General features: G+C 50.0%; 1 protein-coding gene across 6 annotated transcripts; it reads right to left on the bottom strand.

The window, feature by feature from the left end:
• Positions 1–16,410, bottom strand: HADHB (hydroxyacyl-CoA dehydrogenase trifunctional multienzyme complex subunit beta). 6 transcript variants are annotated; one of them, XM_074153977.1, is made up of 17 exons: positions 16,276–16,354; positions 14,744–14,857; positions 13,717–13,799; positions 13,276–13,317; positions 11,815–11,911; positions 10,831–10,875; positions 9,463–9,562; positions 8,216–8,303; positions 7,449–7,636; positions 5,745–5,925; positions 4,771–4,892; positions 3,477–3,556; positions 3,343–3,390; positions 2,878–2,965; positions 2,181–2,255; positions 1,530–1,694; positions 2–582 (listed from the first exon to the last, which is right to left on the bottom strand). In XM_074153977.1, the coding sequence occupies exons 2-17, from the start codon at positions 14,803–14,805 to the stop codon at positions 547–549; spliced, it is 1,500 nt and encodes a 499-aa protein (XP_074010078.1). In that variant the 5' UTR covers positions 14,806–14,857; positions 16,276–16,354; the 3' UTR covers positions 2–546. The 6 variants fall into 6 exon arrangements, with proteins under 6 accessions (XP_074010079.1, XP_074010078.1, XP_074010077.1 ...); XM_074153976.1 differs by having other exon boundaries at positions 11,815–11,914; XM_074153978.1 differs by lacking the exons at positions 14,744–14,857; positions 16,276–16,354 and adding an exon at positions 16,360–16,410 and having other exon boundaries at positions 1–582; positions 11,815–11,914.
• Between the last annotated feature and the right edge of the window lie 33 nt (positions 16,411–16,443).

The following is a 16,443-nucleotide window of genomic DNA, read 5'->3' on the forward strand; positions in this document are numbered from 1 at the left end:
GGTTGTTTCATTTTCCTGGTTTATTGTGGCTACCAGCAGCGACACTCATTGGCCAGATGCAATTTGCTAATTGCGATGCTGTTCGGACACGGCGCAGCAAACTCCCTCCTCAGGAACCAGGTCAAGTGGGTCTGAACCCGCGTCTGGAGACGGTTCTTACTCCCTTCGAGGACACGTTCACTCCCATCTCAGCCCCACGACCTTCTTCACCTCCTTATCTCCACACTTCCTTCTCCGTACACAGCTTCGGAATCATCCTTCTCCTCCGGGGAGCAGGGGGGAGAAACCGTAATTATTGAGGAATTACAGTAGAAATCAGAGGTTACAATGACCCTGGAGAGACCACGAGCCATGTTAACTTCTACTCTCCTGGCAGTGGAATATTTCTCCGAGCGCGCTCATTAGTTGAAAATTACCAGCTAAAAGGTATTTACAAAGGCCACCAGAAATCCTTCCCGAGAAGGATTATATGTTTTTATTAGTGCATTGAAATGGCATCGCCAGGCACAGGACGTAGGAATACGCTCTCAGCAGTCCCTTGGCCCCTTACTGAGGGTAAAGCTCCACTATCATCGCGTGCCCCTGCAAGGAGAGAGAGAAAACAGTCACAAAAGAGACTTAATTATCACAGACACACTCTCAACAGGAAACGCCCATCTCCCGACCCTCTTAAATCGAAAGGGGAGATGAAAATCCAGAGCAGATTCACTAAGAGGACTCCGCTGGCAGCGGTTTGATGGCTCTGGGACGGCACAGGTGAGCTTCAGGCTGGACAAGGCACAGAGACCACAATAGTTTAGGTTGGAAGGGACCTTAAAGCCCCCCCAGTGCCACCCCCTGCCCTGGGCAGGGACACCTCCCACCACACCAGGTTGCTCCAAGCCCCCTCCAACCTGGCCTTGAACCCCTCCAGGGATGGGGCAGCCACAGCTTCTCTGGGCAACCTGGGCCAGGCTCTCACCACCCTCACAGCAAAGTTGTTCTTCCCCACATCTCAGCTCCATCTCCCCTCTTTCAGTGTCAAACCCTTCCCCCTCCTCCTAGGGCTCCCCTCCCTCATCAAGAGTCCCTCCCCAGCTTTCCTGGAGCCCCTGGAGGGACTGGAAGGGGCTCCAAGGTCTCCCCGGAGCCTTCTCTTCTCCAGGCTGAACCCCCCCAACTCTCTCAGCCTGTCCTCCCAGCAGAGGGGCTCCAGCCCTCCCAGCATCTCCGTAGCCCACGAATCTCTGTTTCTTCTTAAGACTGGAAAAATGACACCCACAAGTCCCGGTTTGGAAAGTCTTTGAGAGTCACCAAACGAAACCCCCAGAACACAGGAGAAATCTCTCCTCCTCTTTTGGATCACGCGGGCAGTGATGGGCTGCAGTCGCCGTTGCCCAGGGCTGACCGAGACAGTCACAAACAGCCAGTGCCAGGGTACTTCAGAGGTGTCCCCAGAGCTGGTGTAGCTGGGCAGGGTTTCACAGCACGAAGAGGAGCAGAAATGCAATCTCTGCCCCTCTGCAGAGGGAACGGCGCAGCACCCTTACCTGCCCTCCCGCAGCGCAGGCAGCCACCAGCCCGTATTGTCCTCCCTCCTTCTTCAGCCTGTGGGCAGCCGTAATCACCAGCCGGCAACCAGTGGCCCCGAAGGGGTGTCCCAGCGAGAGGGAGCCACCCCAGGTGTTGAACTTCTCCAGAGGAGGGGCTCCCACCTGCAAGGACACACAGAGGGACACACATGTGTCATCTGTCTGGAAGGAGACTGACACCACCAGACCTCCCTGGCCAGCCTGGGCCACTGTAAGGTGTTCCCTGGCACCTACAAGTGCCCGATGACAGCACAAAACGGTGCAAACCAGCACAAAACCATGTAAACACCTTTCCTGCTTCCCCTGCAGTCAGGCGGGTATCCCCCCTGCAGTTAGAAAGCAGAAGGACTGAAGCCCTCCCACTGTTTTTAACTCCCTCCTCTCCAATAATTACTATCATGGCACTAAATCTCCACCTCCTACTGACAACGGCAATGTCATCGCTCCCGAAGAAACTGCTCAGGTTGGGATTTGCTCAGGAAACGCTGCTGCTCCTCACAGAACAGGGCAAAAGCCCTGGCTTGCAGCACTTCCATCCCCCGCTGGAACGGGGAATTCAGTCAATCCTAGAGTTACACTAAGGATAGAAGCGTCCTGACCGTGTCTTACCTTTGACTTCCTGCCCATGTAGTTTTGTGCAAACGAGTCTGAATCCATGGCTTTCAGGTTAGCCAGGATTTGCCCCTGGAAAGGGGAGGAAGGCAAAGTTAGCAATGAAATGGCAGATTTCAAGGGACTTGCTATTTCCTCCTGACAAATAGGAGATACCGAGACGAGCTATAGCCCCAAAACGAGTACAGCCAACTGAAAAAAAGCATTTTGCAGGATCAGCCCCGTTAATCACTGTTAGCTCAACCTTGGCTCGAAAACAACGCTGTCCAATTAACAGGCCCCCTCATACATCCCCAACCCAATCAGCAGGTGATGTGCAGAAGTGGTTTCTTTCATACAAGGGTCTTGGGAAAGCAAGATTGGGTTTTTATGTATTTTTTTAGAATATTCTGTATTCCTTTGGTGACTTCAAGCAACATGTCACCCTTAGCATGGACTGTATTAATGTAAAAAATGTTGTATCATAGAAAGGTTTGGGTTGGAAGGGACTTTTAAGATTATCTAGTTCCAACCCCCTGCCCTGGGTAGGGACACCTCCCACCAGACCAGGTATATATTTAAAATATACACAGTACTTATCTATAGACATAAATGAAGAATTACTACACCTAGCAAAGGTTTTACCAACATGAGAACAGATGCCTACAGAATGGGATTTCACAGCTGGAGGCATTTTAGGGTTCAGAGTACTCACAGCAAAAGCTTCGTGGAACTCAAACACGTCGATATCGGCCATGGTGAGCCCAGCCTTCTCCAGCACTTTGGGAGTAGCGTACGTTGGACTGAAGAAGAGTTAAGAAACAGAAGCCTGGCGTGAATCTCTCTCCTCACATCACCGTCCCCTTTTCCCACAGCGACCCACATTACGTCCCTTCTCTCAAGGGCTCGTGGCTCCCTGTTTGTCCCACTCCAGCTGCAACCCACCCCCAGGTAACCACTGCAGTACCGACACGCCGAGACACCCCCCAGCGGATCAGGGTGAGTATTTCTGCCACCGCCCCCTCCTGAGTCACACCGGCTCTTGCACCGATGCGAGAAGGCCCGAAGAGGTGGAATATCTCCTGAGAGACTTCCCCCTCAAAAAACCAACATGTCATGGCACATCAAGGCTGTTGTGGTCATACAGACTGTCAGGGGATGCTCTGACACCGCCACCTACCCCAGCAGCAGCTGGTCCTTTGGATCCTGCGACACATACACAAAGTCCCTGCAGGGGAGAAATGCTATTAGTAAGAGGAAGAGGAGCAGAAGGAAGCGAGACCAGACTTCAGAGATCACGCAGAGTCTTTTTACCTTAGGTAGGCCTTCGGTTTGTACCCCATGGCCAGTGCCTTCTCCTCGGACATGAGCAGAATTGCAGAAGCGCCGTCTGTCTGAAAGGAGCGGACAAACACGGTGAGGTCAGGCCTGAAGAGCAAGACGTCCCATGCACAAAACAGCTCGAGAGCCCTCCTGCTGGCAAAAGAGGGATCTAACCACAGCTTCCAGGACATCCCATATGGTACAGGACAAAGAACAAGGCTGTGACGGAACTGATGGATGGATGATCTCCAAATGATGGCAGCACACACACTGCTGAAGCCCTTCCTTACAGTCCAGACCCACAACTCCCCCTGGTTTCAATGGGACAGGGGTCCTAAACTGCCCCACCAGTCCTGAGGACAAGCTTCACCCCAAAAACTCACTCATCTGCTCAGCCCCATCCCAAAACTGATGATAATTCTGGGATGATAAGTCACAGGCTCACCATGAACATCACGGCCCTGACACGTGATCCTTTCTTGGACAACAGCCCAAGCTGGCCTACAGATCTGTCACGGACAGCACACCAACGGCATTCCAGCTGTTCCCAACCTCTGTGAGTCCCCAAGAACACTAAGGAGCAAATATCACTCCTGCTGAAAGGGCCCCAGCAGTAGTTACTTGCTTCCTTTGATGCTCTCATCACAAACAGCCTTTTAAACACAGCAGAATCCGCCAGGAACAGGAGAGTCACCCTGAGCCCTCTGCGGGAGGCAACTGCCTTCTCCTGAGTCTCAGGGACTGGGGCTCGGATACACCTCACCCGACTACCACAGCTAATTAGGCTTCAGCATCTCAAAAAGCTTCCTGTAAAAGCACTAAAGAGAGAGAAAGATCTGTCTTCACACACAGAAAACAGCTTATCATAGATGTGCTGGAGAAATCCCTCCTTGCCCTCTGCAAATTACAGGGCAAGCCTTAAAGTGCCAAGTTTAGAGTAAAACAACTGATTTCTAGACTTGTTGCGTGATCAGCCCCATCCTGGGATGGAATTTCAGGACGTGCCTTTGAATGATCGATCCTCATGAGGCAGCTACAGAAAAGCAAACGGGTGAGACAGACCAAAACTTCAGGGTCTTTGAAATTAGTTCTAATTTTTAAATGAAACAACCCAGTACCCAGGTTGACCAGATTATGATACACCTCAGAGTTAGCCTTGAAAAATCCCAAAGTGGGGGATATTACAAAAGGAGACAACTCATTCCCACAGATATTCTCCGCTTGATCCAGGTGCCTGCGGGAGGGTTGTCCCCCCCTGGCTTCCGGCGCTGGGAAGAGGAATTACCAGGAAGGAGGAGTTGGCAGCTGTGACGGTTCCGAAGGGCTTGACGAAAGCCGGCTTCAGCTTCCCCATCTGCTCTATTGAGGAGGGACGGATCCCGTTATCTTTGGTGACGGTATCTTTGCCTGTTGACGAGAAAAAAAGCATATTTAAACTACCAAAGTCAGCAACATACATGAATTTACACATCAGGAGTCCAGGGGGAAAAGATATAAAACGAGAAAGTTGTGCTTTTTATGACAAGTGGGAGGAGGAAAAAAAGGGAAAATCCATTCATGGCATCAGGGTATTTAACACGGCTAAAAAATAGCACTTCAAAATTGAAGCCACATTACTTTCTCTGTGAAGACTGCAAAAATGAAGCGCTGCAATCTACTTAGCGTAGGAAAAAACTACCACATGGAAAACAACCCAGTTGATAAAATAATTGAAATTCAGATTATAGAGCCTAAACTGGAGAATTGGGCCTAAATCAGGACACGCTTATGGGCCAAGTTTTGAGAAACAGGTGACGGGACAAGAGGAAACGGCCTCAAGTTGCACCAGGGGAGGTTTAGGATGCATATCGGGAACAATTTCTTCATGGAAAGGGTTGTGAAGCCTTGGAAGAGGCTGCCCAGGGCAGTGGTGGAGTCCCCATCCCTGGAGGGATTTCAAAGCCGGGCAGACGTGGTGCTGAGGGACATGGGTCAGTGGTGGGTTTGTCAGTGTTGGGTTGATGGTTGGACTCGATGGTCTGAAAGGTCCCTTCCAACCTGACAATTCTATGATTCTATATTTAGAAATGCATGTTTAAAAACATGCTCCTGTGTCAGTAGTTTCCCAGGGAGAAACAGGCAGCATTTCAAAGAGTTAAACCCCTGTGTATCAGATACACGGAACATTACGAATCTGTCCCCCAGTACTTCCCCTTCCTTTTCTAAATAAAATATTTCTTTCTTGAACTAGTGTGCACGAGTGAACATGTGCGCTTTTACCTGGCACTTTGAAGGGCACCACATCAAGCAGCAAGCCACCGTCCTGGGCTTTCTTGGCGAGCGTGTGTGAGCGGAGGGCGTACTCATCCTGCTCCAAACGGGAAACGGCAAAGGCAGCGGCCAAACGATCGGCCGAGTGCCCCATAGTCTCACTGGTGGAGAACTCTGCCACAGCTGGGAGCTACGGAACAAAACCAGCGTTTTACCCTACCCCCTCGTGCATTTCACGAGACCTCACCTGGAGTACTGTGTGCAGGTCTGGAGCCCTCAATATAGAAAGGACATGGACCTGATGGAGCGGGTCCAGAGGAGGGCCACCAAAATGATCAGGGGGCTGGAGCACCTCTCCTATGCGGACAGACTGAGGGAGCTGGGGTTGTTCAGCCTGGAGAAAAGGAGGCTCCAGGGAGACCTCATAGCGGCCTTCCAGTACCTGAGGGGGGCCTACAGGAAGGCTGGGGAGGGTCTGTTTACAAAGGCCTGCAGTGACAGGATGAGGGGCAATGGTTTTAAGTTGGAGAAGGGGAGATTTAGATTGGATATTAGGAAAAAGTTCTTTACCATGAGGGTGGTGGAACACTGGAACAGGTTGCCCAGGGAGGTGGTTGAGGCCCCTTCCCTTGAGATATTCAAGGTGAAGCTCGACGAGGCCCTGGGCAACCTGGTCTAGTTGGGGGTGTCCCTGCTGACTGCGGGGAGGTTGGACTAGATGACCTTTGGAGGTCCCTTCCGGCCTGGACCAATCTATGAATCTATGAATCTATAACTCCCCCGCAAAGGATGACCTGACTTTTCGGGCCAAGGTGAAACAACATCATCCCGGGACCTTACAACTCCTGGTCCAATCCCTCCTCATGCAAAACCAGAGGCAGCAAGTGATTTCCACTCAGCTTTTCTTCTTCCAGCAGCACTGGGGAAATCCCCACATGCATTTAAGTCCATGATTTTCCTGTCTTATTTGGGCTTTGGATGTCATCTCTGCTGGATGAGAGGCAGCCAGCAGCAGCATGGACACACGGTTTGCTTGGGAAAAGCTGGGTGGGGGTCAGGGAGGGAAGTCCTTTTCCTTCCCATCTCCACCATGTCACAATTCACCTCTCTCATGACCTCCACGACAGAGGAGTGGCTCCCTCTACAGCAGGTTCCTGGCATTAACCAGCAACCACCGATTCTGGGAGCTGAAAACATCCAGCACCCAGCAGGATGTGCCCAAGAGCAATAATCATAAGGTGTATTTAAGATGCATTAATGAAAAAACCAAATTACAATGATATACTGAGGATGCTCCTCTCTGATATTGAGCACGTTACTTCTATTATTCAAGAAACAAAAATTCCCCCAAGCCTTTAGGACCCTTGTGTAAGTTTTATATTGATGGGGAAAAAAAGCTTCTACTTTGTAGCCTCCAGCAGAGTTTGTCCAGGAGCTGCAGGAGGAGAGGGAGGTTTGGAAATAAAGTTTACCAAACACTAACGTATAAGAAAACAAAGCAGAGTCACAACTGCTGTGAAATGCATTAATCAACTGCATTTTTAACTGAAAGCACAGGACAGGGATCCAATAAAAGCGAGCCCCAGGCAGCCAGCTCTCCCTTTTTAAATCTTCTCCGTTGAGGCTAAAAAAATTACCTAAGCCAACCTGTGTGACACCTCCTCATAAAACAATTTAGCTTAAATATCTAAATGCCCGAAAAAAAATAATTACCTCTGGAGCAAAGTAGTCAGGGCGGATTTTGGAAATCAGGGACAACTTTTGGCCCAAGGTCTTGGCTCGGTTAAGAGTGAGCATGGTCTTCCTCATCTTCCTGCTGTGCCGAATGGGGACGTCTGACATTAACTCCACACCCCCCGCCACCACGACGTCACACTGGCCAGCCGCGATCATGCCCACGCCTGCAGGACGAGAGAGTTCCCGTGAGAGCTGTGGGGAGAAGCAACACTGACCCCATCAGAAGTTTTTATTTCCATCCCCAGCTTCTGGCTTTGGCCGAGTCACACAGCACGGGCTCAACAGAGGCCGAGCAGGTGGAACAGACATTTTCTGAATCACACAAGATTTGTAACTTCCACTTCTCTTTGTCACACACAGCAGCTGGGAGAAGAATATCCCCAGGGATTCACAACAGTAACCAGGTCTCAATTATTTTTCTCCATTTAGGCTAAGTCAAAGACTAAAGTAGCCTAAAAGGCAGCAACTTCCTTATCGTGATGTAGCTTTTTCCTCCCAAGGTAATAGGGACACTGCGGAGAGACATTGCTGAAAGCAAAGGGTGACCAGCTGCTGGCCTACAGCATATTATATTTTGCTGGTTCAAAAACTTCCCATTATATTTTGCTAGTTCAAAAACTTCCCTTCTATTCCAGAATTCTTTCAGATGCTTACTTGTATTCTCTAAGCAGTGCACGTTAGACGAGGGATGTAGGGGAGTTGCTAAACTCAAACCCATGGCGTGCGCTTCCCAGCCGACATACCTGTGGTCATAGCCTGGTTTGACGAAATGCAAGCCATGGTGACTGTATGGGCTGGAGTTTTGTCAGAGAAACCCGCTCCCAAGGCAGCCTGTGAGCAACAAAGAATGACTGTTGAAACACCTACGCCTTTTGCTCCACTGGGTCAGAGCCACCATCTGCAGACCAAGCTGAAAACAAGTACGTCAAGTTTCCATCCGGGTAATTAATGCTGCAGCTCATCCCCTCTCCCCGGCCTCTGGAAACAGGAGGAGATGGCTCCAGGGCTCTCAGTCACGTTATGGATAGTGTCCCCCATTAATAAAGGGACAAGCTAATCACACACCTCACAATTTCAACTACTTGATATCAACTTTGCTTCACCTTACGTGCAAAGGCAGCACGTCAAAGGAACTATTCAGACCCCTCAGTACAAGGCGCCGGGATTTCCTTTACACAGAACAGACAACGTTTCCTGCAGCGCAGAAAGCAGCAGTTTTGTTTGACCCAGCTGAGAAGGGCCTCCCATGACAGGAGAACCGCTCCCAGCAAGACCTTCCCTAGTTGAGACGTGGCCAACTAGTTTAAAGTTCAACAGTTGTTCCCAAGTTAAAATTAAGCCGCGGCCTCAGCTGACTGGCAGGTGACCAAAGCAAGTATTTGCATATACGAGGCTAAAAACCACCCGTGGAACTGGAGAACCTCATAACCTCCAAAGTCTTTCCAGCCTAGGTTACGTCATGCTTTTGCCCAGTTCCAGAGAATAGCACAGATTATAGAAAAGTCACATGCCGCCTCTGTAACGTTACTGCAGGGGACCAGCTTCTTTCTGTGTATAATGAATTGTGGTTTCTGCCCAGCAGAAAAAGGGGCAGCGAAGCTCCTCCACTTCAAACCACTCACAAGCTGCATCAGATCAGCCAGCTAAAATAAATAAATACCACGGTATTCGACCAAAGTATGCTCTGGTCCTCTCAAGTAGCATTTGAGTCCAGCTGGCAGCTGGAGCGATCAACAATCCTTAACAAAAGCTTCCCGTTCAGGGAAGAATCAAGCAGAGGCTTCGCAGCGCTAAAATACACTTGATGTAGCGCAGATTTCAATGGGAGGCAGAGCCCCACACGGTTATTTCACAGACAATACTGTTACAATACACAACTAGTTCGTACTCCCAAATCATGTTTAAATGAACCTTTTCCTTTTTTTTTTTTTTTTTCTAAAATGTTTGTCACCTTCATACTTTTGGCAGAACTCAGACACATGTGACCCACCTCTCTGGCAACATTGCTGGTTTTCACCTCCTGGATAACTGTGCCATAAACGATGTAATCCACAACATCCCTTGGGACACTGGTCCGGTTCAGCAACCCCCTAAAGGAGCAGAGCAAAACAAACAGGAATTTGCACCCTGTAAGCAATAACCTTGTCACAGTCCTCAGACATCCTCTTTCCACCAAGAGAACAAGGCAGCAATGGAGATACATCTTCTGCCCCCAGTTCAGAAGAGTCTTGTGTGTGTGCCGACTTCATGAAAAGCGTAATTGACTACAGACTGCAAATAATCATGGTGAAAAAAATCCTTCTGAACAATTACATCATTTCATAAAAGCAACTACTCTACACCACCAAGACCCCAAAATGGTTGTTATTATCTTTGAATCATAGAATTGTCCAGGTTGGAAGGGACCTTTCAGATCATCGAGTCCAACCATCAACCCAACACTGACAAAAAGCATCACTACACCATACCACTAAGCCAATCTTCCCCGATTTGGAGTACTCTGACATCAAAATTAGAGGAAGAGGGCCTTAAGAGGTAACAAAGCCCATCACCTTTGGTGTAGGAACACGTAAAACCTTCAGTAAAGACACACAGAAAATAGGCAGTGTGTTTTCAGAGTTCATTAGAAAATATATTGCACAATTTGGCAGAACACCTTGACAAACGTGCCGCCGCGGCACATCCCACAGCAGGCAGCGATTTAATGCCTCTGGGATTCAAACACAGCTTCATGCGCCACAAAGCACCAAATAAAAATGAAACTAAAGGCACCTCAATCAATAACTTCTCTTCCACAACACACTAGAACCCGCTCAATGTCCAGGAACTCTCCTTTTCCTCGCCAGGTAAAGCCTTCTCTCTTTTCAACAGCGCTTTGCCCGGCTTCTCCACCAAACAAGCCCGCTGCCAATGGCCTACGGCTCTTGCCAAACCCCTGCAGCATGGAAGGGACGGGCACGATGGCAGAATTAGCTCGTGATTCTTGTCGCCGTGTAGTTTTCTCTGCATTGCCCAGAGTGTTTTTACCCCATGAACTGTGAGCACACCTCAACAGCGGTTGCGGTCTCTGTGTTTAGGAAAACTATGTGCAGCCAGGTTTCAAAATAACTAAAATTCATCAAGCGGGACAACAACACGACCTCTGTGTAACGATGCACTTCAACACGAGCCGATTGTAAACCCTAAGGCTTAAGCCACCTACTAAAGTGGGAGTGGACCAGGAAAAATGAAGCTCCTGGATCATCCAGAGACAAAACTAGAGCCTCGGCTTCCAAATCTGCTGAAGCCACCGCACCAACATGGGGACCCCAGCAGTTTAACGAGTTTTCTGGGCCCTTCTAGTATTCGATGTACTTACTGCAGTGCTGCTCTTGCTAAGTCATGTGGCATAAGATCCGCGTACCTGGAAGTTAAAGAAGAGAGGCAGAGATTTACAAAATCACACAGAATCACAGAATGGTTTGGGTTGGAAGGAACCTTGGAGACCATGGAGTTCCAACCCCCCTGCCCTGGGCAGGGACACCTCCCACTAGAGCAGGTTGCCCAAAGCCCCACCAGCCTGGCCTTGAACCCCTCCAGGGATGGGGCAGCCACAACCTCCCTCGGCAACCCGTTCCAGTGCCTCACCACCCTCACAGGAAAGAATTTCTTCCTAATATCTAACCTAAATCTCCCCTCTTCAAATTTAAAACCATTACCCCTTGTCCTGTCACTACACTTCCTGACAAAGAGTCCCTCTCTGGCTCTCAAAGGGGGTGTCTCATTTAGGGGTGTCAGAAGCTGACCCAGACATCTGTCTCAACCCCGTGAGCGCGCAGCAGCAAGGAACTGCTGACCCACCAGAAACGCTCCACTGCATTTAAAATCAAACATTTCATACCCCAGGTTGTGAAGACTATGTGTGTATAGGTCAGCACACAATCACTGTACTTAAAAAGCAGCAGTGACAGAATAATCCATCCTAATTAAGAGTTAGGTCTGCTCCTAATTCAGCTGTGAATTTGGTGGCGTAAGAGTCTAGTAAGAAGAGCCTAGAGCAGATTCTCTGCGCCTCTCCTGTGAGTTCTGTGAAATTTGTTGCTTTATCTGCTCTAGATCCACCACCACCTTCCTCCAGACGTGCAGCATAAATCCTCGTTCCTCTCAGAATTCGTACCCACAGGCAATCTTCTTCAAACCTTGGTTTTTCCTCACCCTAGCAGCCCAACTCATTGCCCTCATTGCCACTTCAGTGCTCTTAGGCATAAGAATAACTACACGAAAAGGAACAAGCAAGCTAACTTTTTTCACAGAAAGATTCTACTATTGCTCAAGTCAGCCTGGATTCTTATTTTATACTTACGAGGTGCCGGACTGCAAGAACGGAATACGGACGCCCTCTACCACAACGATATTCTTCACACCGCTTTTGGCCAAGGTCTTCTTACTCTTAGGCTGGACTGCTGAGAGAGAAGAGATGTTAACAAGAATACCAGCAAGATTGAAGTCAGAGTCTGTAAAAAACACTAGAAAACTAGGGAAATTGGTTTCTAAATCAAAAACAGAGTAGGGAGGACACCTGAGCTGTCATCTTGTATCTGTCTGGCTAATTATCTGGTCTGAAAAATGATTTAACAACTCGGTATGTCCCCCATCAGCAGAGAGATTCATCTATAGCCACGCTGAGGCACAAAGACACGTAACTCCTAGGAGTTACTGCAGGAACCTCTAAAAATGCTGCACAGCTTACAACGTGAATGAGAGCACCTAAATTCAAAGCCCCAGTAAGATCTCTCACCTGGGGGGCAGCAATGACTGCAAACAGCAATCCACCTCCCGCAGTAACTGCCTAAATACACGCTCTTACTGCACGGCAAATGTGAGATAACTCAAGGGAAATTAAAACACAGCTCAAGAAGTCAAGTGAGGTGCGCTCCCACAGGAAAGCAGGAGCAAGAAGAGTGCATATAGTTGCTGTGGGTAACTTGCTCCTTCTCTGTAAGGTGTCTGAGCACCTCAAGTTCAAGACAAAGCATGTCACGATACAGCAGCGTTCAACAGGCCACTGTCAGAGCTCTCCTGGAGCGAGGATTAACAGAATTCAGTGAGAATTCCCTAACGCAGTCAGGCCTGCAAATCTTAATGAGCATCTCCGGCAGCACGGGGCAGCTTTTTACAAGCTGGAAAAGGACAAAGACCCATAAAATCAGATTAACTCCAGCTAAATACTGTATTGGAGCAAGTTGTGGGATGAAGCCCCAGTTACACAAGGTTCTCTGCGTAAAGCCAAGGGGGAGCTGCTGTTTCCAAAACTCAGGCAGCTCAAAGCATTACGGTCACCTGAGCAACCCCCCCAGATGAAACCCAGAATGCCTGATCCCAGCTAATAACCGCCAGAACGGGGCGTGCTCTGCCACTCCACTGAGACCTGAGCCTCTTACTGGTCTCACCAGACTTCAAGGCTAATTCCACAAGCTTCTCCTTGCCAGGGACAGTCCCCTCCCCTCTGGTTAGGCCCCAACAGCTTAAAAACTCCAAGCTCTGTGTTTAGATTCTAGAAATAGCAATCTATCAGGTGACAGCGGGACGTGAGCTCTGGGCTGGGCAGAGCTGCTGGGACCGAGGGACACTCGGAGGTTGATAGGACTCTGCTGCAACCAGCAGTTTCCCTGCAGTCTTATTTCTCGGCAGCTTTCTGGCACTAAGGCTGTCTGCACGGTATTTCTGAGATTTGTGTAGAACGGAACTCTGGAAATGGGAGGCAGCTTCAAAAAGAGTCTTCTCCAGCACAGACCCACTGAGATTCCTGGAGTTTTCACTTTACCTGCGGCTTGTAACTGCGGAGAGCAGCTGAGCGAGCGAGCAACTGAAAAGCAAGACACAAAAAAGTAGGATCTATCAAACCTGAAATGTTAAAAACACTTCTCATTTCAGTAATAACTGTTAAAAAAAAACATAAGACAATGTCATAGTTGGAAAACTGCACCTGGACATCTGTGAGGTATTTTTTTAGTTTACTCTGTTCATAAAAACGACAGTTCATGTTACCCATTAACACGAGATTTCTCCCACATCTGACGTGGGAAGGGACAAATATGGCAACAATGGAATTAGTTGTTTAAAAAAAAACAAACAATATTCTCATCCTTTTTAGGATGATAATGGAACAGAGATTCAGATACAAGTGTCCATTCCAAACCCAACACTTAAACCAGAACTTTATTACCTACCAATTCAAGATTTTAATAAATGTAAGGATACTTACGGAGCCTGGCAGCCCATGCTGAGGAAGCAGGGAGGTTTCTGATGGCATGGCTCAGCATGGAAGTCATTTTGCTATCTAGAGAGCTGGAGAGAGACTGATATTAGTCCAATCTGGTCTATTCACAACAATTTCAAGGTAAGAGATCTGCCTGCTTCGCTCAGAGCCAAAAAAGTGAAAAAACAGAAGACACGCCAAGGGCAGCAGCACAGAGATTATTTCCTATTACTCTTTCTGAACAGCACCTAACGCAGGAGGAGCCTGGCTTATGACTGTGGCCTGAAAATGTTCCTGTAAATAAATACTCATCTCCCCAGTGACCCAGCACCAGACTAACAGCAGCCAGTGCAGCTTTCAATTCCCCTCCCGATAACTGTTCCACCACTTCCCCACTGGAAAATTGTCCCCGTGCCCAGCCGATCTCACTGCCAGTGTGACTCTCCTGACGCACTCTCCTTGGCACAATGTCCCACCGCTACCCCTCGTTTTAACCGTTGATGCCAACCTCAGTAACTTCCGTTGTGTATCCCCATGGGAAGCAGAAAGAGTTGGTATCCACCACCCTAAAAACTTCCTCTGTAACCTCCCCAAAGCTCATTGCAAAACAGGGCTTCCCTACAAACAAATCCTCATCTGCAGTTTTCATTGCGAAAAATGGCCCTCCCGGCTCCAGATCTTTAGCTGCTTCAGAGCAGCGTTCACCTCACTCACTCACTCACTCACTCACGCACGCTTTTAGCGTTCAGGCTAACAGCGCTTCCTCTCCCAAATTCACACATTTTCCCCAAAGGGTTAGAAAAACACCTGCAGTCCCAAGCCCAGCCCACTCGGGTATCATAGCTCTCTACGGCTTCTCAAAACTCAGCGTAAGCTGCCAGCCACCCCCTTCCACGTTTACATTCACACCCTACAGCTCCGCACGTGCAACATGCCATACAGCATTCCTCATTCACCGGCCCGCTCCGGCTACGCTGGCTTCCCACAAACCAAACCCAGGCTCCTCACGTCGGTAAAGGTCCCCAAAACAGACCTCCTCCTCCTTCCCAGGATCCTTCTCTGTGTTGTCTCTCTGCAACAGTGCTCTTCCTCCATCTGTGCAGAACTCTCCCCCCACACCTGACTGAGGCTTTTCCCCAAACCTTCCCTGTCAAACCGGCAAAACAGAATCATCGAGTTATAGAATAGTTTGGGTTGGAAGGGATCTTTAAAGACCATCTAGTCCAGCCAGCCCTCAGAGCATCTCCACACACAATACCCCCGACCTTTGTACGATCCGCAACACCTTTCAAATACACCCTCACACACTACACACAGAATCATAGAATCATCTGGGTTAGAAGGGACCCTTCAGATCATCGAGTCCAACCATTAACACAACACTGACAAGCCCACCACTGACCCATGTCCCTCAGCACCACATCTGCCCAGCTTCTAAATACCTCCAGGGATGGGGACTCCACCACTGCCCTGGACAACCTGTTCCAGCACTTAATAACCCTTTGGGTGAAGAAGTTTTCCCCAACATCCATCCTAAACCTCCCCTGGAGCAACTTGAGGCTGTTTCCTCTTGTCCCATCGCCTGTTCCTTGGGAGAAGAGACCGACCCCCCGGCTACACTCTCCTTTCAGGGAGTTGTAGAGAGTGAGAAGGTCTCCCCTCAGCCTCCTTTTCTCCAGGCTGAACACCCCCAGCTCCCTCAGCTGCTCTTCACAAGACTTGGTCTCCAGACCCCTCACCAGCTCCGCTGCCCTTCTCTGGACACACTCCGGCACCTCAATGTCTTTCCTGTGGTGAGGGGCCCAAAACTGGACACAGGACTCGAGGTGGGGCCTCACCAGTGCCCAGTCCAGGGGGACCATCCCTGACCCAGTCCTGCTGGCCACACTGTTCCTGATACAGGCCAGGATGTTGTTGGCCTTCTTGGCCACCTGGGCACACTGCTGGCTCATATTTAGCTGGCTGTCAACCAATACCCCCGGGTCTTTTTCCGCCGGGCAGCTCTCCAGCCACTCTTGTCCCAGCCTGGAGTGTTCATGGGGTTGGTGTGACCCCATGGTTCACCTGGCACTTGGCCTTGGTGAACCTCACACCACTGGCCTTGTACCATCGATCCAGCCTGTCCAGACCCCTCTGTAGAGCCTTCCTACCCTCAGGCAGATCGACACTCCCACCCAACTTGGTGCTGGTCTACAAGCTTATTGAAGGTGCACTCGACCCCTCGTCCACCCGGGGCATTCAGAGCGCGCACAAGCTACACCCACACATACTATGCATCCGCTTCTCTCACCTCCCCTTCCCCAGACAACCCCCCGCCTCCATACCCCACACACTCTCCTCAAGCACAGCCCACAGCCACTATGCACTCACTCAACAGCACAAAAGTCACACACGGGAAGCCCCCCCCCCCCCCCCCTTCCCCGCCCCGATACACACTCAGGGGCCCGCACAGGCCCCACCAAAATTAAGCAACATCCCCACCCACCCCCCTCACATACACAACTCACCAACCCCCTCGGCACCCGAGAGAGAGACAGAGACAGACAGAGAAACAGAGAGACCGACCGACCACTCCCCCCACCATCCCCGGACCCCCGTCTCCCTCAGCGACCCTCGCTGCCCCCCGGGCCCCTCCGCCCGCCCCCGCACCTCCGCCTGCGCCCCGCACTGCCGCCGCCACCGCCCGCCGCGCCGCCACTCAGGAAGGGCCCCGCGCACGCTCCTCCCACCGGT

Source organism: Numenius arquata, chromosome 9, assembly GCF_964106895.1.
Source record: "Numenius arquata chromosome 9, bNumArq3.hap1.1, whole genome shotgun sequence".
In the NCBI taxonomy this organism is placed as follows: Eukaryota; Metazoa; Chordata; class Aves; order Charadriiformes; family Scolopacidae; genus Numenius; species Numenius arquata.

What these genes read in the sequence shown, in the direction of transcription:
- HADHB (XM_074153979.1), bottom strand. Translation starts at nt 16,294, where the DNA reads ATGGTGGGGGGAGTGGTCGGTCGGTCTCTCTGTTTCTCTGTCTGTCTC. An exon ending in TTCTTGCAGTCCGGCACCTC is followed by an intron (nt 10,876 to 11,814) that starts GTAAGTATAAAA and finishes TTTAACTTCCAG; the next exon opens with GTACGCGGATCTTATGCCAC. An exon ending in TTAGCAAGAGCAGCACTGCA is followed by an intron (nt 9,563 to 10,830) that starts GTAAGTACATCG and finishes CTGCTCCTTTAG; the next exon opens with GGGGTTGCTGAACCGGACCA.